The sequence below is a fragment of the Hirundo rustica genome, chromosome 22 (genome assembly GCF_015227805.2).
Source record: "Hirundo rustica isolate bHirRus1 chromosome 22, bHirRus1.pri.v3, whole genome shotgun sequence".
NCBI classification, from domain to species: domain Eukaryota; kingdom Metazoa; phylum Chordata; class Aves; order Passeriformes; family Hirundinidae; genus Hirundo; species Hirundo rustica.
The window spans coordinates 952,287-975,467 of NC_053471.1; the positions used below are offsets into that span (position 1 = coordinate 952,287).

At 52.6% G+C, this 23,181-nt stretch overlaps 1 protein-coding gene across 1 annotated transcript; it reads left to right on the top strand.

The window, feature by feature from the left end:
- Nucleotides 1-17,499: 17,499 nt before the first annotated feature.
- Nucleotides 17,500-22,938, top strand: LOC131378696 (uncharacterized). Its single transcript, XM_058423360.1, has 3 exons — nt 17,500-18,101; nt 18,139-22,073; nt 22,111-22,938. Exon 2 carries the CDS (start codon nt 20,384-20,386, stop codon nt 21,446-21,448), a length of 1,065 nt encoding a protein of 354 aa, XP_058279343.1. The 5' UTR covers nt 17,500-18,101; nt 18,139-20,383; the 3' UTR covers nt 21,449-22,073; nt 22,111-22,938.
- The last annotated feature ends 243 nt before the right edge of the window (nt 22,939-23,181 follow it).

Genomic DNA, 23,181 nt, shown 5'->3' on the forward strand with positions numbered 1-23,181 from the left:
TGGAAAGGTTTGTCTAATACTTGGTGGTTTTGTTCATATTGCGTGTGTTTTCTTCTTTGAATGAATATTTGAGTTCTGGGGCACTGCATTCAAAGGCAAGCAGATCTTTTCTAGTGCACAATATCCTTCTTCTCATTATTTTCTATTTGATTTTGTTGGGCAAAATTGGGTTTTGGTTTCATCCTCTGTACATAAGGGCACAGGAACTGCACTGACTCTTCCACACCAAGAGTTCCACGTGCACACTTGTTAATTGGAGTAGGTGATTTAGGCTCTGCCCAAAAGAGATTCCCAATGGAGTTTTAAAGAGAGGCACTGTTGGGTTTCCCAGAGCTGGTTGAGTTAATTGTTGTGTTGTGTACTAAACAGTTGAACGTTTGTTTTTTTTTCTTCCAGCATGCTGCCGTGCAACCCATCTGGGTGCTTTGCACATCCTAGGTTTTTTCCATCTCTTGTCACATCAGAACACCCTGGCATCCTCAGGTCCAGAGGGACTTTGAGAAAAAGGATTCCCAGTGAGACAAGCAAGCTAATGTTTTTGTTATGGATTTGCTTGGAAAATTCTGCAAGAAAATAATTTCCACCTGTGTTTGGGTTTTTTGTTGGGTTTATTTTTGTTTTGTTTTGTTCAGTGGCTTTGTGGTGGTGGTGGGTTTTTTTATTTTTGTGTTGGTTTTGGTTTTGTGTGAGTTTTGTTTTGTTTTTCACAAAACCAAACTGAAGCAAGCCACCTCTGGGCTCTGGGCTGTGACAGCTGACAGCAGCTGTCACTGAAACTCCAGTGGGAGTCTCTTTCAGGCTGAGCCAAAATGCCCTGTGTCCCTGAGAAAAAGTGTCACTTAGCATGGAGTATGACTGACTTGAGGCCTTAGTTCCACAGCAGCGCTGCTCTTCTAGGGATGTGCACTATGGCTGAGGAGGGATGGGTATGGAAGAAGGAGGAAAACAGCCCAGCCTTTCACAAGCTTTTCAGTTTGCACTGGGGCTGGAGGCGCTTCCCTCCTCTGCTTTGCATGGATTTTATCTGCTCCCCTCCTCTCCCCCAGGTCAAAGTTCCCAGCACATGGGGGCTGTTTGGCTCCTTCTGGCCTCAGCGCTCTGGCACGGGAGCAGTCTTCCTCTGTGGGCGCAAGAACACGTCCTGCACTTTCTGCAGTGTCCTTCTCTTGCCCCCTTGGAGCTGTTAGACCAAGCTGCTGTGCAGAGCACAGAAAGAGTTTGGTGTGGTTGTGGGCATGCTCGGTCCTGGCTGTGGTCTTGAGGAACTGTCCCTGTCACAAAGTCAGGGTGCTTCTGATGGTGTCCCCACCCTGGCTGTGGCCACCTGAGCGTGCAGGTACTGCTGTGGGAGGTCTCTGCCAGGGGGCCTGAGCCTGGGCTGGGTGGGGGCTCATTGGATCCATGAACCCACCACAGCCCTACCCATGCCACAGCTCTGCACTGTTCCCACCCCTGCCACACACAAGGCAGCCAGTAAAGCCCTGCACGCCTATCACCCTGACTACTGCTCTCTGACCTTTTGCTTTGCCTTTAATGTCTCACTCTGAACACTGACTTTCAAAGCTGGTATTGGCAGTAACAGGCAGCCAGTTCAGTTCTGTGTTTAGGTGTAGTACAGAAACAGGATCTTTCTCTTGTGCTGATGGGGCAGTGATTGGAGGATATGGTAAAGAGACTGGAATGCAAAGAGAATTAAAAATACGAAGATGGGCTTAGTTTTGTGGCCAGAGCTCTACTCTGCAGTACCACATTTCCTGAACTTGGCAATCCCATGCACCTGCCACGAGTACACACCAAGCGTGAACCACAGCCCCTGTGTAGGCCAAGCACCTGGACAGGTTGCACACGCTGAGAGCACACCCTGAGCACATGCTGCACCCTGCCTTTAAACCTGTCCCTTTAGCTGCCCCTTGGCCTTTTCCTGTGATTTTCGATTGCTTGTGACCAGTGGGTTTTCCCACAATGTCGACTGGATTGCGGGATCCCGTCCATGTTTTCCTGATGGTAGGCTACGTTCCCTCCACACTACATTTTCCCACGTGGCAGACTGCGTGTGCAATCATCTGTGTTTTCCCAATTCCTGAGTTCACATGATCCCATCCACATTTTCCTAATTCTGTATGATGCATCATCCAGTCCGTGTTTTGCCACGATCTAGACTGCCTAAGTGCTCCTGTCCATTTCCCGGATTCTGGACTCTGTGTGCAAGCTGGGCCATGTTTTTCCATGTTCTGCACTCTGCACATGATTCAGTCCACGGTTTCCTGGTTCTGGACTCTGTGTGCGATCTGGGCCATGTTTTCCCACATTCTGCACTTTGCACACGATTCAGTCCACGGTTTCCTGATTCTGGACCCTGTGTGCAAGCTGGGCCATGTTTTCCCACATTCTGCACACGATTCAGTCCACGGTTTCCTGATTCTGGACTCTGTGTGCAATCTGGGCCATGTTTTCTCACATTCTGCACTCTGCACGCAATTCAGTCCACGGTTTCCCGATTCTGGACTCTGTGTGCGATCTGGGCTATGTTTTCCCACATTCTGCACTCTGCACACGATTCAGTCTGGGATTTTCTCTGTGCTGGGTTCTGCACATGAGCCAGTCCAAGTTTTCCATTCTTGCCGGGTTCCAAAGTCCAGCCCCGTTGCTTTTTCCTCTCATGCGTGATCCCACCTGCTTTTTCCCATATCTCCTTGTCTGTGCATGTTCCCAGCAATTTTTTCCCTGTGCCAAGCTCCGTGAGTGATCTTGCCCCATTTTGTGCCCATGCTGCCACCTGGCCCTGATTCAGGCTGGATTTTTTTCTCATTCCCGGTGCCAGGCACAGTGTGATCTGGTTTCTCTTTGTTCTGGGTCACGGCTGACATCTGTTTGAGGTTTTCACCTGTTCTGGATTATGGCTGACATGCAGTCCAGGCTTTCCCCCATCCAGGACACCAGGTACAACCTCACCCACTTTTTCCCCCATTCCAGACTTCTGACACAGTCCTGTTTGGGTTTCCCCTCATACTGGATTCTCCTATTGGATTCTTGCTTTGCTCTGGTGTTGCTAGACAGACACAAAAAGAACTACAATCAGGCTGTCAAGTTCAGAGCAAAAAGAGAGAAGTTTATTTATTGACTTTGATTTATATAGATTCTGGACAATGACCAGGGATTCCCCAGAGATCTCTTCTCACCAGGGAATTGGAAATAATAATTAATTGCAGAAATGTTTTCTGAAGCCTTTCTCCTTTGCTGGTAGATCTTCTCCTTCTGCCTTTGAATTTGCAGTTGTTACCTGCTGTTTTTTGGCTGAATTCCTTGCAGCTCCCAACTGGGTAAACCTGGAATAACTTAGAGGGGACAGAGGTGACATTTTTAGCTGAAAATCTGAGGCAGTTGAGAGGGGACACAAGAATGGTTTGTGTAGGAAAATGTGAGTGGATGTTGAAGGGAGCGAGGTGGCATTTTTGAGGGAAAAGCTGATGTTTAGGGGAGAGGGTGAAATTTTTTGGAGCAGAAAAGAATTAATCAATATTGTACCAGAAGGAAAATTTGGGGGGTAAAACTCGATGTAATCTGTAGGGGACAGAATGAATATTTTGGAGTAAAAATGAGGTACTCAGTAGTAGACAAGTAAGGAAATTTTTGGAGGCAAAACTTAACAAAAGCTCAAGAGCAGAGAATGAACACTGAAGAAAAACTGGGGTGAGGAGCAGTGGGCATGTAGGGAAAATTTGAGGGCTAAATGTGAGCTCATCTCTGGAGGAGAGCATGAACATACTTGAGGTAGCATGAGGGAATTAGTTGTGGGTGGATGGGGAAATTTTAGGACCCGAATCCCCGGGCCCAGGTCCCATTGCCGGCCTCACCTCAGCGCCTCGGGCTCCACACAGCACTCCTCGCGATGGTCCCGCTGCATCCTGGGTTGAGCATCCACTGCAGAAAGGGGAACAGGTGCAGATTGGCTGGGATTTAACAGGTGCGGGCGGGGCGGGGCCGGCTCAGGTGTGATGGGTTGGAGCTGCACAGGTGAGTGGGGCCCCAGAGCGGCTGCGTGGGGCGGGGCTGGTGGGGATTTAATCCACGCCGAGAGGCCCACAGAGCCATTTGCCCCTCAGCGCTCAGCGAGGGAGGATGCTGCTGGGCCGGGCTCCATATTTCTTTTTCTCTACATCTCTTTTCTTCTACACTTCTCTTCTTCTACACACCTCCCTTCCTCCCCCACCCTCCCCTCCTCCCCTCCCCCATACCCCTGCACATCTCAACCCTACCCTACCTGACCCTACCCTACCCTTCTGTCCTCCTCCTCCCCTTTTCATCCTTCCTTCCCCCCCCCAACCATGGCTTCCCCTGCACCCTCTCCTCTCGGGTTTTTTCTCCAAGATTCAGGTGGTTTTAGAGTCTTTAAGCCCTCTGCAAAGCTCTGAGCCAAAAGCAAGAAAGAGACGGAGTGTTCAGGTTCTAATTTTTCAAGGTTTCGTGCTTTGTTTATTGTTTCTTATCATACAATTTTTTCAGTGCCCAACAAAGGTCTATGCAGCTGCTCGGGCATCTGGTGACTCCTCCTCGCACTGGGCTGTCGCTATCTTTTATACTAATTGCTACGTGTTCTTTATTTATCTTTATTTGCCAATACCTATCACTTATACTAAAAAGGTTGTCCCTACTTTGACCCAATCTCTTTAAACTACTTTGTGCCACCGTCACTGCAGAAAATGGAGTGAAGGAAGAAGAAAGAAGAAGCAGGAGACAACACCCCAAATCCTCCATCTTGCTCCCATTCACTTCCATACTAAAAACCCAAACCTACTGTTTTCTCACCCTGTGGTAAGCTAAACTACTATCTTTCACACTCTTGTGGCTTGCAATCCTTCCCACAGTGCAGGAAGCCTTTCCCATGGACTGAGATCAAAGCCAGTGTCCCTCTGGGCTCTGTGCCAGGGTCCCAGACCCCCCTGTCCAGGTCTCTGACCTTCCAGGGCAGCCAAAGGAATGCCCTGGACTCCAACACTCTCCCTGCTCCCCTTCCCCCTCCCAACTGCCCCCACCTACCTTCAGTCCTCCTCCTTCTTCCTCTGCCAATCCTTCCCCCTCAGCCCGCCTCCCCCTGCCCCTGCTGCCCAGCACATCCCGACACCCCCACCTGCCCTCTGTCCTTGACTCACTCACTCTGACCACCCCATCTGCCCCCCTAATGCCTTCGTCCATCCTCCCCTCTCCTTCTTTCTCCCCCCGCCACGGGGCTCGGGGCGCCGGATAATGAAGCTCAGAGGGCCGGAGCCCGGCGCCCCCCACCCTCCCTGGAAGCCCCCACACAGGGACAGGCCCGCTCGAGTGCTGTCCCCATGCCAGTTAACACACCGCCCAACACTGCCGGGTCTCTGGCTTTCCCTACATCACACTGGGGTATCCTGGGGGTGGGGTGGGGGGGGTTGTGGGTTAGGAAGGGCCCCCTCATTAGGAGGGGGTCCCGGGGGCGTGGGGGTCAGGGTGGGCCCCCTCTGGGGGAGGGGGGTGGGGTGGAGGGGAGCATTCCCCCCTCCAGTCCCTGCCCCCCTCCCCTGGACCCCCTCCTCTGGAGGAGCCCACCCCGGGGCCTGGATGGAGGGGGTGGGGTGGGGGGGGGTGACAGAGGGGGAGGCTGTTAATTTTTTTGGTGAGATGTGTCTGTTTGTGCTGCACAGTGATGTGACCCCCCCCACTTCCTCCTCTACAGAATTTGGGGAGGGGGAGGTGACCCTGGGGGCCAGGCTGGTGGCACTGGTGGCACTGGGAGCCCCCAAAATAAACTAAAGGGGAGTGGGGAGGGGCCTGGAAACCCCAAAACCAAGCACAGGGGAGGGGATTGGGACTGGGGGAACAATGGGGAAGAGGCGGAAGGAAGGGGGAAAAGAGAGGGATGGGACCCCCAAACAGAGCAGGAGGGGGCTGGGACTGAGTCATTGAAAACCGATATAATCATGGACAAAGACCCTCTAACTAATTAAAATTAGAGAGTGGTATGTTCATTCACCACCGGGCAGCATGGGAGTCATCTCCGAAAGGCGTGGCTGCCCCAAACAAGGCCCCTTTCTCTCTATTTATTTTCCAAGATCTTACATACCATGCATATGCACAACCCCAGCACCTCCCATCCCCGCTCTGTACTAAAATGAGGCTATTGGTCCTTCACGTGTGTGCAATCCTTCTCTTGAATTGGGTCGGTGGTCTCAAATTGGGTCAGTGGTTTCAAAGGATGAAGTCAGGAGAGTCTTCATCAGGTCTCTGTGACCCTCTGGCATGATCCAAGGTCTCCTGCTTTGTGATTGATTGATTGATATGAAGTCCAGGTGCTGGCCATTGTTCTTAGTGGTTTCAATCTGTTCTTATGACGGTTCACTTACTCCACTTTTTCTATAAACAAGCTCATAATATAACAGCTCTAGCTTGGGCATCTAATAATCATTAACCTACCATTTACTAATCTAACTTACATCTTGATCAATATAAATTGTTTCTAACCCTTAGCTAAAATCTTAACTCTTTAAAATCATGTTTCAGGAGGCCATGGCTGGAGGAAAGGGGTGACTGGGAGAGCTGGGAGGGCTGGGAAGGGGGTTTGGGAGTTCCAGGATTGAGAAAAGGGGGCTCTAGAGGGTGGAAGAGGCGGGATGGCCGGGGAAGGGGTGCAGGAGTTGTTGCTGCCAGGTAAGGGGGTGCGGAGTGGAACCCGTGCCCAGGAATGGGCATTCTGGGGGATGGCAGCAGCCAAGAATGGGGCTTGAGGGGCTCCTGGGTGCTCTGGAATGGGCGACCAAAGAGTCCTGGTGCCGGGGGTTCCCCTCAGCTCTGGTCACCCTCCCCTGGTCCCTCAGTAGCGCCCCCAGCCCTGGAGCTCTGTGTAACACCAACCTATGATTCCCCTTCACACACTATGGCTAGATCTAATTCATTAATATCACCAATAGTTTGCAATTAGACTGTATTTTATATCTCATTGTATAGAATAGGTTATAGTTTTTCTTCAATAAAGCTGTCAGTTTATCCCAATTAACTGACTTGTGTGCATACAAAACATTGGTTCAACACAAAAAGCTGAGAAAAAGTACAGTTTAAAATCTCAGAGTGTAATTTTATTACCTTTAAGCAAGTGACAGCTCCTGCAGGCATCAGAACTATCTGTCTTATAGTTCTTATATCTGCTTAAGAAAGACTTCCTGCAGCAGGAGAGCAAGGAGCAGCTCTTGCCTCTCTGACATGAACTTGGTGGCTCCATGGCAGAGCCAGGCAAGTGTGTGCCACGGATGGGATGGGGTGGGATGGGCCTCCCTCTGCCCAGGGCCAGCCACTGTCCCATGCCACTGCAGCCCCATGAGTGTAAGGCATGTCTGCACTACACTGCCACATCCCAAACAGACAACACCAGTTGTGTAGTACATGGCCTAGCATAAGCTGAAAATTATGAAGTCAGAAGAGTATCTGGAGTGTCCTAAGGAAGGCTCTGGCCTTATGCTCTCAGTGTCAACTGATTCATGTCAGTGTTGGACACAGGACACTGAGGTGAGGCTTGATTGGGTTGAGTACCTCCCATCTTTCAATGGACCATCCTTCTCCTCTCTCACAGTTCATCTCCCTTCTTAAGCTCGGTTTGTAAGACTTAAAGGGTGTTAGGCTAAATCACGTGTGTGTCACCTGCACAACAGCCATACTTTGTGGACCTGCCTTTGTGGCAATTATTCACACTGACCTCTTTTTCCAACCCCAGTCTTCGGCCCCCGGGAGCTAAGTGTCCAGTGCAGTGCTAGCCCCCCTCCTATCCCTAACAAGGTGGCACAGCCGCCCACCCGAACCCAAATACTCTGACCCCGGGCGCTAAGTGTCCCATCTAGCGCCAGCCCCCCTGCCTAACCCTGACGACCAGGCGCAGTCACCCACCCCAACCCCAAACCTCGTCCCCAGGGCACTAAGAGTCCAGTCCAGTGCCAGCCCCCCCGCCTAAGCCTAATGAGGAGGCGCAGCCCCCCACCCCCGACCCTCGGCCCTGGGGCGCTAAGTGTCCAGTCTAGTGCCAGCCCCCCAGCCTAACCTTAACGAGGCGGTGCAGCCCCCCACCCCAACCCCAACCCTTGGCCCCTGGGCACAAAGTGTCCAGTCCAGTGCTAGCTCCCCCACCTAACACTAACAAGGTGGCGCAGCCCCCCTCCCCAAACCCAACCCTCAGCCCCTGGGCTCTAAGTGTCCAGTCTATTGCCAGCTCCCCCGCCTAACCCTAACGAGGAGGCGCAGTCGCCCACCCAAACCCCAACCTTCAGCCCCCGGGTGCTAAGTGTCCAGTCCAGTGCCAGAGCGCCCGCCTAATCTTGACGAGGATGTGCAGTTGCCTACCCCAAACCCAACCCTCAGCCACTGGGCGCTAAGCGTCCAGTTCAGTGCCAGCTCCTCTGCCTAATCCTAACGAGGCGGCGCAGCCGCCCACCCCAAACCCTAACATGCAGGGTGCGCCCCATCCCTCGGCCTCCAAAGCTAAGAGTCCCGTTCAGGTCCAGCCCCCGCGCCTAACCCTAACGAGGTGTCGCAGTCGTCCACCTCAACCCCAACCCTTGGCCCCCAGGCGCTAAGTGTCCAGCCCAGTGCATGCAACCCCGCCTAAATCTATCGATGAGGCTCAGCTCCCCAACCCTAACCCACATGGTGGGCCCCAACAATCAGCTCCCGGGCACTAAGTATCCAGTTCTGTGCTAGCACCCCTGCCTAACCCAAACGAGATGGCCCAGCTGCCCACCCCAAACCTAATCCGCAGGGGGCACCCCAACACTCGGTCCCGGGTCGCTAAGATTCCAGTCCAGTACCAGCCCCCCCGCCTAACCTGGATGATGCCACGCAGCCGCCCACCCCAACCCTCACCTGCATGGGGGGCATTTGCTGGTGCCTGCCCTGGAAGCAGGGCCTGGAGAGACAGCAGGTCAAGGACAATATCTCTGCCTGATTTTACAGTGTGTTTGACAGAGCTTTCCTTTCTCTTTTCGTCCCAGTGGATGGTGTCCTGGGTGAGGCCTTTCCGCCACACTCTGCCTGCGTGGTGGCACCAAGGTGGCTTTGCGTGAGGCACCCGGGCCTGCGAGGGCCCTGTGCCCTGAGCCAAAGCTGTGGCAGGTTAGAGGGAATTGAATGAGTTATTAGCAGCATCAAAAGCCCCGTGAGAAAGAATTAGTGCTGTGGTCAAAGCACTAGTGCTGTGGGTGAAATCAGAGGGTTTCATGCTTTTTAGCACTGGGTCAGGTGCTGCTGCAGAAACTCCCATCCGGAGTGTGGCAGCCCAAGGCATCGGGGAGAGGGCTGAAGTCCCACCGGGCCTCTTGTCCCAAATCAGCCCAAAACACATTCCCTCCTAAGGCAAATAGATTTATTTTGGTGCCTTCTGCCAGAATCAGGGCAAAAATTGGGAGGGGGGACAGCAGCCCTGAAAGGCTGAGTAAAAAGAGCTGTGTTCCACAGGGATGCTGTGAAGGGGGCTGGAGGCAGTGTGCTCCAACCGGCAAATCCCTTCCACACTTGCTACCGTGCTCCTGATTTTATTTAATTAATTAGCAGCAGGGAGAGAATCTGGAATCCGCTTTGTGCTGCTTGAGCAACAGGAAACAAGATGCTCTCTCGGTGCTGGAGCTGCTCTCAGGTACTCGAGGCTGTGCTTGCCCTGGTAATGGGACAATGACTCAGAGAAGGAGCAGGAGCAGCTGGCAGCACCCTGCGGGCTCAACACTTGGGTTTGCTGCTCCCAAGCACGGACCTCACATACCTGCAATGCCTTTCCATGCAGGAATGGTGTAGAAATCTTGGTGCAGAGGCCCCTGTGCTGAAGCTCCCTCCAGGCTGTCTCCAGCCCCTCAGGGTGCCAAGGAAGCCCAGTGCACCCTCCCTAGCCCTGGGGCTAACCAGGGAAGAGCCATACATGAGGCTCTGCAGGACCACGCAGGCTCAGCCCTGCTCCCTCATGGGATCCCATGGGACAGGGCCCACGAGGATTTGCCCCTACAGACACCAAGTGTGTCCCAAGAAACTGCAAGGAGAGGGTGACCTCTGCCAGTAGGACCCCGGTGTGCACAGGTACCCCCAGTCCCGGAGCGGCTGTGCCAGCTCCCCCAGGGACCTCCAGCCCTGGGAACCTGGAGCAAGTGGAAACCACAACTTTGTAAATGCTGCCCATGCCCAAAGCACATGCAAAGAGAATTGGGGTTTGAAAAAGAAAGATTGTTTATTTTCAGAAACACAGCAACAAACATGAACTACAGAACATTCTACATTGTAAGAATATGGGGAACAGCAACAATCTATGGAAGGTTATTTTAATAAGAACACATCTAACAAAAATATATGAAACATATTTACAGAAGACCAAAAGAAACCCTAAAACCTATAGCCCAAAGGCAACAACAAACTTGAAAATCTATATACAAGAGGTGGTGTTTCTGTCTGCGATCTCTGTCAGACCTGAAAGAAAAGTAAGTGCCATGGTTATTCCAGTCAGGCACGGAGGGTGTTCCAGGTGCTCCCAGGCTGGCACATGCTGGCACAGCAGGTCTCTGCTGCCAGAACTGAGCCTGCCTGGGGCTGGGGGCTGTGCGGCCCAAAGCAAGCACAGAGCGGGCTGGGGATGGCTGCCAGAATCCAGTGCACGGGGTACCGTGTCCCTGAGCAGGGATCACCCATGGCAGCCCCAGCCTGGCAGCAGGGGACCCACTCTGCCTGTGGGGAGCACATACCACCACTTCCATGTCCTGCTGTGGATCCATCTCTAGATCCAGCTCCATTGCTTCCTCCTTGTCCTCTTCTATATCCACTTCCATCTCTTCCTCTTCGTTGTCTTCTCCATCTACTTCCATCTCCTCGTCTCTCTCCTCCTCCACATCCACCTCCATCTCTTCCTCTGTGTTCTCTTCTCCGTCTACCTCCATCTCCTCCTCTCTCTCCTCCTCCACATCCACCTCCATCTCCTCGTCTCTCTCCTCCTCCACATCCACCTCCATCTCTTCGTCTCCATGCTCTTCTCCATCCACTTCCATGTCCTCCTCTGGATCAATCTGTAGATCCACTTCCATCTCCTCCTCTTTCTTCTACTCCACATCCGCCTCCATCTCCTCTTCCTCTCTCTCGGTGACAGCCTGCAGAGGTGACAAAACCTCGGAGTGGGCTCCCTGTGCCACAGCATCCACACAGAGCTGCAGCCCACTCTGGATGTCCCGGGGTGTCCACCTCCATTGAATGGCACCATACCTTACTGAGGACAAATGTCAGCATCGTGCCAAGATGGAGCCAGGCCCAAGCCAGCCAGCAGGGAGCTTTCACGACTGATGCAGCCTGCAGAGGTGGCAAAACCTCAGAGTGGGCTCCCTGTTCCATGTCATCCACATGAAGCTGCAACCCACCCAGGAAGTCCAGGGGTGTCCACCTCCGTGGAATGGCACCGTACCTTCCTCAGGACAAATGTGAGCATCGTGCAGGGTTAAATCCAGGCCAAACACAGCCAACAGGGAGCTTTCAGGACTCAGAGGGTGATCAGGGAGCAGGTGAGAAGCAGAGTGACAGGAGTGCTCTCAGAGCAGGCCGAAGGGTGGGCTGACACAAAGATTGTGACCTGCTCTTTGCTGGATGCTGAAAGTGCCAGCTGGAACCTGGAATGTGACATCACAAAGCCCAGGAGTCCAGGGTCGACGTGAAGTGGACAACGGAGACCATGGAATGATGGGAGCCCTGAACACTTGGGCCTTGGAAGGACCCCTAAAATCCCTCATCTTGTTCCAAGCTGAACAATCTTCTCCCAGACCATGTTGCTGAGAGCCATGTTCCCACCTGGCCTTGGATGTTGCCAAGGATGGGGCATCCCCAGCCTCCATGCACGGCCTGGGCCTGTGCCTCATCAGGCTCAGTGTAAAAGAACATCTTGGTTAAGCATAGACTTCCAACTGACATCAACCTGCTGCACTTGAAAGCCATCTCCCCTTCTCCTCTCACCGCAGGCCCTGTTGAACACTCTGTCCCCATCTTTCCCATGGGACCCTTCAAGCCCTGCACAGCTGCACTGAGGCCTCCCCAGCGCCTCTTCTTTCCAGGCTGAGCATGCCCAGCCCCACATGGACAGCAGTCAGTGAGATCCGTGGGAGTCAAGGCTGAAGGCTCGCAAATAGTGTCAGGAACTGAGAGATGGGAGCTTTAGAGCCTGGGTTGTCTGTAAATGTCCAAAATTAATACCGGTTGAGGGGAAGATGGTGGCACACTGGCTCTGTTCTAGATGGGGAATATTTTCTTTTTTTCCCTGCTTTTCTGTCATGCTGACCAAGGTTTTGCTGTTTGAAAGGAAGCTTGGCACAATAGTTGTCTGGTCCACTTGTGAGCCACCGAGCAGGGTTTGGGCAGGTTGATGATGCAGGGCAAAACCTGCATATCTCGTGGTGATCCCGAGCTTGGGGGCTGCGGTTAATCCCAGTCAAAAGTAATTTCTGCAAAGCTGAGCCTGGTTGACATGTTCTGGAGTTTGGCTGTCCCCAGCTTCACCAGTCATTTATAACAAAGCAAACAAAAAACTCAAACCAAAACAGAAAAAAAACCCCAGACAAACCAATCAAACAAATAGGTAAAAAACTGCCAATAAAACCAAAGAGAATGAGGAGTTAGTATTATTGGGGAGGATATCATAGCAGGCCAATGGCTATTTCCCACAGGATCACCATCAAAAGCCACATATAACAGCTGCTCCAAAATATACCCAACAGGAGGAACAAAAAAAGTGATACGTGGCAACTCTGGGGGCAGCTCTGCATTTAGGTGGAGGATAAGCACGCAGTGCCACAGATGCAGCATTCCCCACCCTCCAGGCTGCTGTTTGGTGCTGATGAAAGACCCTTGCAGGACTGTGGCCCCTCTCAGTGCAATGTCAATCATGCCCACAGCTCTCCGTTGAGCCCCTGGCGTTTCCAGAGTGAGATCCAGGCACAATCCTCCTGCCTGCTGAGCATCTGTGGAAGATCCCGAGCAGATCTTCATGCCTAGAAGCACCAAATAGTTCAGGCTCTCCCTGAACTGTGATTTCAGGGGAGGTTGCCATATCTCTGTGAGATTTGTTCATCCCTCAGCACCTCTGACTTTATAGGCAATGGTGCATTTGGTTTCCTTCCAAACTCTTGTGTGTCAGCCAGTAACCATCCACATGGATGGAGGATATGGTGTACAGGAAAATGTATTCCTGGATTGCCATTTTGCTTCACTGTCACTCAGTTGAACATGGTCCTTTATCTAAGAAGGCCTTCCAAGAAGTGTGCAGGAATTTTGGCTCTGACAGGAGGAGAGTGCACATTTTCTACCAAGATTTCTACCAGATTCCCAGCTGATGCAGTTTCCCTGGCAAAACAGCGATTGCCATTCATCTTCCTGGGAAGAATGTGAAGACCCATTGAGAGATCGCAGGCTGGAGTGACCATTGGCTTTGTGTGCCTCATTTGACATGTCCAGTTCCAAGGGCCATTAAAAGAGGCTCCTGTTTGCCTTGCTCCCCAGAAGTGCTGTAGTTATTTCAGGGAGAAAAACAAAAAATGTCTGTCCTGTGGTGCACTAGAAATCTCCCCACAACTGTGACTCTATGAGCAAAGACAGCCAGTGCTTTTGGGGCTGTAACAGCTGAGAGTGCGGCAGAGCAGTTTTTCTATTATTTTTAGAGTCTTGAAAGCATTCTTCCCAAAACAATCTTTCTCTCCTGTCTTCTGTCGTACAGTGTGGAAGAGAGCAAATGGAAAGGAGCAGAGGCTTGTTTAAATTTGCTTTCCTTTTCAAAGTCTTTAAATATTGTCAGCTTGATGCACGATCCTGTAGCAACTGGATTAGTAGCACCTCCGTCATCCCACCAGAGAGGTGGGATTTGAGCCTTCCAGCAACAGAAACACTGGGTCTTGGTTTTTCAATGAGCTTAGTTTTCCACCCCTGACACCCTGGTATCTTACTCTACTATTTTAAGCAGCCTCACCCAAATATATTAAAATAGTGCTCCCAACAAAAACAGAATAGAAGTGTTCCAGCAAATAAGGAAAATTAAGAAGAGTGGGTGTCAGCCCTTTCTGAAGATCTCGTGTTGATTTTGTAGTCAGATGTAAACAAGTTTTGCCATATTTCTTTCCTAGAAAAATGTAAATATGTAATAAAAATCTGTCTCTGAGGCTGCCAACTTTGGTGTGATCTTAGATATGGGAAGAACAAAACAGTTCCAGAGAAGCTGTGATTGTCTCACCCTTGGAAGCCTTCAAGGCCAGGTTGGATGGGGCTTGGAGCAAGCTGGCCTTGGGGAAAGTGTCCTGAGCGTGGCATGGTTTGGAACAAGAGGAGCTTTGGACATATCCTGTGAGTCCATGAAAATAAGCTTTTGGTTTTCCTGAGATGCTGCCTTTGCAAGGGGAGGTCACAACTACCCCACATAGTTTGAAATGCCCTGAGCAGAACCCAGCTGTGCTTTCTTACAGGTGATGAAGGATTTTCACTTGTATTTTATGGGGGATTTTCACAAGGCAGTGCTAGAGGACCTGAATGTGTTTGACAGGCAAAGAGGGCCGGTGAGGCAGCTGCTTAATTCAATGGAACTTTTCCTTCTGTGATCCTGTATAACCTGAGGCACTCTGGGGCTCTTGAAGCCGGCAGCTGGGCAAGTTCATCATTGTAATAGCAAGTGATAAATTAACCTGTTCCACTCTCCTTAGCAGGGGTGTGATGGGCGTTGAGGAAACCGGTGAGCTCTTGCCAAGAGGAGAGCTTGTTCTTTGCCAGGGAGGAAGGAGAAAATATTGCTTGGAGCAAAAAAAGTAACTCTGCTTCCCCAGGAAAAGGAAAAGAAGCAATTAAAGATGTGAATGCTGCATGGAATAATTTGCACAAGGATATATCTTGTCTGCTATGCAGGAATGTTCCCAATAAACCACGCTTCTCCTGACCTTTCTTTTTCTGGATTTCTACCGCATGATACAAGAGGCTCTTGATTAAAAAAAAACCCAAAACACCTTGTGGGCAGGGCATGAAAGATAGGGAGGCATTTTTTCCTTTTCTTCAGGCTGCGTCTTTTGTTTGTTCCCTTCAGAGCTCTCACTTCATTTCTGCTGGAGCATGTGCTTATCTCTTTCCTGATCCCCTGGGCTTGTGTTTGCTCTGGATGTCATGGACACTATTAATTGTGGGGGGTTTTTTCCTTCCATCTACCTCTGTTTCTTCAAGTGGTTTACCTATTAGAGTGATGGATTTTTCTCACTTTTTATTACTTAGAGCTTTTCCTGCATTTTCTTCATTCCCTAAAACCAAATTTCCAGTTGCCCTGTGGCTGTTAGATGCCAGTTATGGCAGCACTACTTCTTTCTCTACCGCTTGTCTGACCTTTCACGGGGCTCTGAGGGCTCTTTTGGGTTAAACTTGACTCACTTCAGTGCCTTCCTTGATGCTGTCTTTGTACTTGGACCGTTTAGGGGAATAATGTCTCGATGTGGAGATTGCCGCTGTGAAATGATGGCTCGTTTGGAGAAGACAAGGACGTTGTCAATCTTTTCAAGGATAAATTAACCACCTTGTTTTTGGGAGAAGCAGGCTCAGATCATCACAGAGGTGGCTGTTGCAGGTAGCCAGGTTTGGAGGGAAGGGTGCAGCTCCTCGAGCTGTGTTTGTATGGGGCTATAAGGTTTGTGTTGGGTCCCTGGAGCAGTGGGAGCACCTGACCGTGAGATGCACATCAGGAAATGGGTGTACAAAGGGCCTGAACTGTGACCAGCTTTGGTGAAGGTTTCCATAGGAAAAAGTATTTTTACTGGGACTTTGGACCATTTGAGGCTCCTTCTCATATCCTTTGCCTGATGAACATTCCCCCTTTGCAAGAGCATGGGGAATCCTGAGCTCCCATGACTAAAATCCCTGATAAGTACTTTCTGTCTATTTTTCAATATTGTCATCCCAGCAGGAGTCAGAGTAAGAGAATATGTGTGACCTGCCTGTCTTTGATTTTGTGACAGGAACGAAGCCACGGGGAAGCTGGTCAGAGGAGCATCACTGCTCTGTCCTTAATTTTCCTGCACAACTGAGGATGATTTAAAAACCGAGGCACAGCCAAGACCTTTCCTCCTCCTGCAATCATCAAGCAATCACTGTCTCCTCACCCCTCAGCTTCAAACACCTTATTTTACATCTGGCTGACCTTGGCTCCCCTCTGTGGATGGGAAGATGAAGAGGTGGAAGTGCAAAAGATTGGGATTTTATGGGCGAGTTGTGAAATAGTGTCAGGTTTTGTGGAAATATCGTGTGCTTTGCCATGGAGGATGAGAGCAAATCAAATAAAGAAGAGATAAAAGGGAGAAGGCACCTGGTTAGCTATGTTGAAGAAAATGTGGAAAGAAAATACACGTAAGAAATATGTCAGAGATGGTCATTAACTGCACTGCAGGTTCAGGGCTCTTGTAATAATTGGCCATGTAGTGAATACTAGAAATGATTTCAAAAGCTCTTAAGTGATTTCAAAATCAAATTATTTCAAAAGCTCTTAAGTGACTGAGGGCTTTTAGTGAATGGATGAGGGAAACAAAGGAATAGGGATTCTGGCAGACCTTTTCTTCTAATTTAAGCATGATCCTCTTTCTGAGATAACAGCTGCTTTGTATAAACTATCTTCTCCAATAGTTCCAGCAGGAGCTGGAAAAAGCTCTCATTTAGGTTAACTTTAATCCAGCATATGTCTGTAGAACAATAAATTGGATGAAAGCCATCCACCTGTGGTATGAGTAAGGATGGTGCTTAGGGCAAGAAGAAATAGTAATTAGGAGTGGATAAACCATGAATTATAGTGAGGAAATAATACTTTATTCTGGTTTAGGGGGAATATTTAACTAAGCTAAGATAAAAATTACCTTCATTGCAGGCTAAGCTTTATAAGAGAATCTACTAGAGCAAATTTAGTAGTCCTGAGCTCCAGACAGACCTTTAGATACAGGTTTACCGCTGGTTTGAGAAAGTTCAGGGCCTGAGCGACATTTTATGGCTTTGGTCTTGACCCTTGGGCTGTAAATGCTCCAGTAAAATAAATGGCAAAGTTGTAACTTCCATGATTTTCTAAAAGTTCCAGTGCAGAAAGGTCCACCTGGACTTTGGGGAGCAGAACACTTCAAGTGCTATTGAGCTGCATTCAAACTCCCTTTTATTGGGGTGTAAATTTCACACTCCAGTCTTTCACTCTGACATGTTCTTTGAAAAGAGACAAACTTTACAAGCCACTTTAAAAATAATTTCACTGACATTGTTCCCTGGGAGGGTGGTGGGGCCGTGGGCCAGAGTGGGCGGAAAAGCTGCGGCTGGCCTGGAATGGCTGGAAGTGTGCACGGGCTGGTTGCAGGGGCCTTGGTGGCCTGAAGAGGTGGCGTGGTGTGGCCTGGTGTGGTGTGGCATGGCATGGAGCAGCGTGGTGTGGGGATTGCAGTGTGATTGGGTTTGTGAAAGTTGGGAGGGATAGGGATTGAAAGGGGGGATGGGGCATTGGAGTAGGGGGTGGGCAAGCAAGAGGCAGTTTTGGGCGGGTGCTGGTGCTTGTAGCAATTGTGTAGAGGGCTGAGGTGGAGAAGCAAGTGTTTGGGAGAATAAGGGCAGCTGGTTCTAGCAAAGCAAGGAAGAAAGGAAGAAAAGAAAGACAAGGGGGCTTTCTCCACTGGGATGAGAGGAGTCCTTCCACTAGGCTGTCCTCAAGCTGCTTGTGCAGCAGATGTGCCTGAGGAATGGTCATTGCTTGCAGTCTCCTGTGCTGTGTGTTAGTGCAGCTGAAAATACTGAAGGCGGGCGCAGCTCTGCTGGGAGCAGAGTGGCCTTTTTCTTGTTGGCTTTTGTTGTTGGGTTCTTTTGGTTCTGTTTTTTCTTTTCTGCACTTTGCCTGTGGGCTCTGGGCAGAGCTCTGTAAGTCTATGTGCCACTTGCCTGTGGCACTGTGGAGGTGGGCCAGAGGAGCTTCCTGGAGCTGTGTGCAGAGGTTTGCACATCAGCCCAGGCCGGGGTGCTCAGTGGCGGGTCAGTTTGATGACTGGGTGTGGCTCTGGACGCTTCCCTTGGAGCGTCTCCAAGGCATGGAACGTTGGAGCTGCCAGCAGGTGATGTCACAGAGGGGAACCTTGGAGCTGCCAGCAGGGTGATGTCCCAGAGAGGGGAAGGTTGGGGCTGTGCCACTCCTTGCCCAGCCCCAAGAGCTCTGGCAGCACCTGGAGGAGACACCAAGGCCGAGCTGGGAGGGAGGCAGCAGGATGATGGAGTGCAGGCCCCTGCCCTGCAGAGACAGGCCAGGAGTGGCAGGCTGGGCATCCTCGGGAGCGGTGTGCAAAGGCTCCTGCAGCTTCAGCCGCCTCGGAGCTGCGAGCATTGCAGCGACGGCCGAGGTGTCGGGCAAGGGCCCGGCCCTGGCTTGGGGCTGGGCTGGTGGCCCAGGGAGCAAATGAACTTGCAGCTTGTGGGCCAGAGGCTGGAAGAGCAGGGGCAGTGGTGGCTGGGAGAGCCTGTTGGCATGGGCCTGCAGCAGCAGGACACAGGCAATGTCTTGATGGTGCTTGGAGGCCAAGTGAGTTGGGATGTGGGGATGGACTTGTTCCCTGGGAGGGTGGTGGGGCCGTGGGCCAGAGTGGGCGGAAAAGCTGCGGCTGGCCTGGAATGGCTGGAAGTGTGCACGGGCTGGTTGCAGGGGCCTTGGTGGCCTGAAGAGGTGGCGTGGTGTGGCCTGGTGTGGTGTGGCATGGCATGGAGCAGTGTGGTGTGGGGATTGCAGTGTGATTGGGTTTGTGAAAGTTGGGAGGGATAGGGATTAAAAGGGGGGATGGGGCATTGGAGTAGGGGGTGGGCAAGCAAGAGGCAGTTTTGGGCGGGTGCTGGTGCTTGTAGCAATTGTGTAGAGGGCTGAGGTGGAGAAGCAAGTGTTTGGGAGAATAAGGGCAGCTGGTTCTAGCAAAGCAAGGAAGAAAGGAAGAAAAGAAAGACAAGGGGGCTTTCTCCACTGGGATGAGAGGAGTCCTTCCACTAGGCTGTCCTCAAGCTGCTTGTGCAGCAGATGTGCCTGAGGAATGGTCATTGCTTGCAGTCTCCTGTGCTGTGTGTTAGTGCAGCTGAAAATACTGAAGGCGGGTAGCAGCTCTGCTGGGAGCAGAGTGGCCTTTTTCTTGGTGGCTTTTGTTGTTGGGTTCTTTTGGTTCTGTTTTTTCTTTTCTGCACTTTGCCTGTGGGCTCTGGGCAGAGCTCTGTAAGTCTATGTGCCACTTGGCTGTGGCACTGTGGAGGTGGGCCAGAGGAGCTTCCTGGAGCTGTGTGCAGAGGTTTGCACATCAGCCCAGGCCGGGGTGCTCAGTGGCGGGTCAGTTTGATGACTGGGTGTGGCTCTGGACGCTTCCCTTGGAGCGTCTCCAAGGCATGGAACGTTGGAGCTGCCAGCACAGTGATGTCACAGAGGGGAACCTTGGAGCTGCCAGCAGGGTGATGTCCCAGAGAGGGGAAGGTTGGGGCTGTGCCACTCCTTGCCCAGCCCCAAGAGCTCTGGCAGCACCTGGAGGAGACACCAAGGCCGAGCTGGGAGGGAGGCAGCAGGATGATGGAGTGCAGGCCCCTGCCCTGCACAGACAGGCCAGGAGTGGCAGGCTGGGCATCCTCGGGAGCGGTGTGCAAAGGCTCCTGCAGCTGCAGCCGCCTCGGAGCTGCGAGCATTGCAGCGACGGCCGAGGTGTCGGGCAAGGGCCCGGCCCTGGCTTGGGGCTGGGCTGGTGGCCCAGGGAGCAAATGAACTTGCAGCTTGTGGGCCAGAGGCTGGAAGAGCAGGGGCAGTGGTGGCTGGGAGAGCCTGTTGGCATGGGCCTGCAGCAGCAGGACACAGGCAATGTCTTGATGGTGCTTGGAGGCCAAGTGAGTTGGGATGTGGGGATGGACTTGTTCCCTGGGAGGGTGGTGGGGCCGTGGGCCAGAGTGGGCGGAAAAGCTGCGGCTGGCCTGGAATGGCTGGAAGTGTGCACGGGCTGGTTGCAGGGGCCTTGGTGGCCTGAAGAGGTGGCGTGGTGTGGCCTGGTGTGGTGTGGCATGGCATGGAGCAGTGTGGTGTGGGGATTGCAGTGTGATTGGGTTTGTGAAAGTTGGGAGGGATAGGGATTAAAAGGGGGGATGGGGCATTGGAGTAGGGGGTGGGCAAGCAAGAGGCAGTTTTGGGCGGGTGCTGGTGCTTGTAGCAATTGTGTAGAGGGCTGAGGTGGAGAAGCAAGTGTTTGGGAGAATAAGGGCAGCTGGTTCTAGCAAAGCAAGGAAGAAAGGAAGAAAAGAAAGACAAGGGGGCTTTCTCCACTGGGATGAGAGGAGTCCTTCCACTAGGCTGTCCTCAAGCTGCTTGTGCAGCAGATGTGCCTGAGGAATGGTCATTGCTTGCAGTCTCCTGTGCTGTGTGTTAGTGCAGCTGAAAATACTGAAGGCGGGCGCAGCTCTGCTGGGAGCAGAGTGGCCTTTTTCTTGTTGGCTTTTGTTGTTGGGTTCTTTTGGTTCTGTTTTTTCTTTTCTGCACTTTGCCTGTGGGCTCTGGGCAGAGCTCTGTAAGTCTATGTGCCACTTGCCTGTGGCACTGTGGAGGTGGGCCAGAGGAGCTTCCTGGAGCTGTGTGCAGAGGTTTGCACATCAGCCCAGGCCGGGGTGCTCAGTGGCGGGTCAGTTTGATGACTGGGTGTGGCTCTGGACGCTTCCCTTGGAGCGTCTCCAAGGCATGGAACGTTGGAGCTGCCAGCACAGTGATGTCCCAGAGGGGAACCTTGGAGCTGCCAGCAGGGTGATGTCCCAGAGAGGGGAAGGTTGGGGCTGTGCCACTCCTTGCCCAGCCCCAAGAGCTCTGGCAGCACCTGGAGGAGACACCAAGGCCGAGCTGGGAGGGAGGCAGCAGGATGATGGAGTGCAGGCCCCTGCCCTGCACAGACAGGCCAGGAGTGGCAGGCTGGGCATCCTCGGGAGCGGTGTGCAAAGGCTCCTGCAGCTTCAGCCGCCTCGGAGCTGCGAGCATTGCAGCGACGGCCGAGGTGTCGGGCAAGGGCCCGGCCCTGGCTTGGGGCTGGGCTGGTGGCCCAGGGAGCAAATGAACTTGCAGCTTGTGGGCCAGAGGCTGGAAGAGCAGGGGCAGTGGTGGCTGGGAGAGCCTGTTGGCATGGGCCTGCAGCAGCAGGACACAGGCAATGTCTTGATGGTGCTTGGAGGCCAAGTGAGTTGGGATGTGGGGATGGACTTGTTCCCTGGGAGGGTGGTGGGGCCGTGGGCCAGAGTGGGCGGAAAAGCTGCGGCTGGCCTGGAATGGCTGGAAGTGTGCACGGGCTGGTTGCAGGGGCCTTGGTGGCCTGAAGAGGTGGCGTGGTGTGGCCTGGTGTGGTGTGGCATGGCATGGAGCAGTGTGGTGTGGGGATTGCAGTGTGATTGGGTTTGTGAAAGTTGGGAGGGATAGGGATTAAAAGGGGGGATGGGGCATTGGAGTAGGGGGTGGGCAAGCAAGAGGCAGTTTTGGGCGGGTGCTGGTGCTTGTAGCAATTGTGTAGAGGGCTGAGGTGGAGAAGCAAGTGTTTGGGAGAATAAGGGCAGCTGGTTCTAGCAAAGCAAGGAAGAAAGGAAGAAAAGAAAGACAAGGGGGCTTTCTCCACTGGGATGAGAGGAGTCCTTCCACTAGGCTGTCCTCAAGCTGCTTGTGCAGCAGATGTGCCTGAGGAATGGTCATTGCTTGCAGTCTCCTGTGCTGTGTGTTAGTGCAGCTGAAAATACTGAAGGCGGGCGCAGCTCTGCTGGGAGCAGAGTGGCCTTTTTCTTGGTGGCTTTTGTTGTTGGGTTCTTTTGGTTCTGTTTTTTCTTTTCTGCACTTTGCCTGTGGGCTCTGGGCAGAGCTCTGTAAGTCTATGTGCCACTTGCCTGTGGCACTGTGGAGGTGGGCCAGAGGAGCTTCCTGGAGCTGTGTGCAGAGGTTTGCACATCAGCCCAGGCCGGGGTGCTCAGTGGCGGGTCAGTTTGATGACTGGGTGTGGCTCTGGACGCTTCCCTTGGAGCGTCTCCAAGGCATGGAACGTTGGAGCTGCCAGCAGGTGATGTCACAGAGGGGAACCTTGGAGCTGCCAGCAGGGTGATGTCCCAGAGAGGGGAAGGTTGGGGCTGTGCCACTCCTTGCCCAGCCCCAAGAGCTCTGGCAGCACCTGGAGGAGACACCAAGGCCGAGCTGGGAGGGAGGCAGCAGGATGATGGAGTGCAGGCCCCTGCCCTGCACAGACAGGCCAGGAGTGGCAGGCTGGGCATCCTCGGGAGCGGTGTGCAAAGGCTCCTGCAGCTTCAGCCGCCTCGGAGCTGCGAGCATTGCAGCGACGGCCGAGGTGTCGGGCAAGGGCCCGGCCCTGGCTTGGGGCTGGGCTGGTGGCCCAGGGAGCAAATGAACTTGCAGCTTGTGGGCCAGAGGCTGGAAGAGCAGGGGCAGTGGTGGCTGGGAGAGCCTGTTGGCATGGGCCTGCAGCAGCAGGACACAGGCAATGTCTTGATGGTGCTTGGAGGCCAAGTGAGTTGGGATGTGGGGGATGGACTTGTTCCCTGGGAGGGTGGTGGGGCCCGTGGGCCAGAGTGGGCGGAAAAGCTGCGGCTGGCCTGGAATGGCTGGAAGTGTGCACGGGCTGGTTGCAGGGGCCTTGGTGGCCTGAAGAGGTGGCGTGGTGTGGCCTGGTGTGGTGTGGCATGGCATGGAGCAGTGTGGTGTGGGGATTGCAGTGTGATTGGGTTTGTGAAAGTTGGGAGGGATAGGGATTAAAAGGGGGGATGGGGCATTGGAGTAGGGGGTGGGCAAGCAAGAGGCAGTTTTGGGCGGGTGCTGGTGCTTGTAGCAATTGTGTAGAGGGCTGAGGTGGAGAAGCAAGTGTTTGGGAGAATAAGGGCAGCTGGTTCTAGCAAAGCAAGGAAGAAAAGAAAGACAAGGGGGCTTTCTCCACTGGGATGAGAGGAGTGTAGAAATATGCCTCTTGCTGCTGAGGACTCCAGGACGGTGTAGATGAATGTAGACGAGAGATCTCTGAAGTTGGGTTTTAGAAGAAGGGGTTTATTGTATTAGATGGGAGTCCTTGCTCAGAGCCGCCAGGCGCAGCTGAAGCATGGCTTTGGAAGGTGGGCGTAGTGAGAGATAAGGAAATTCCAAGAGCAAGATGCAAGAGGTAA

Bases quoted from the DNA above. Each gene is read 5' to 3' on its own strand.
- LOC131378696 (XM_058423360.1), top strand. From the start codon at position 20,384: ATGGTCATTGCTTGCAGTCTCCTGTGCTGTGTGTTAGTGCAGCTGAAA.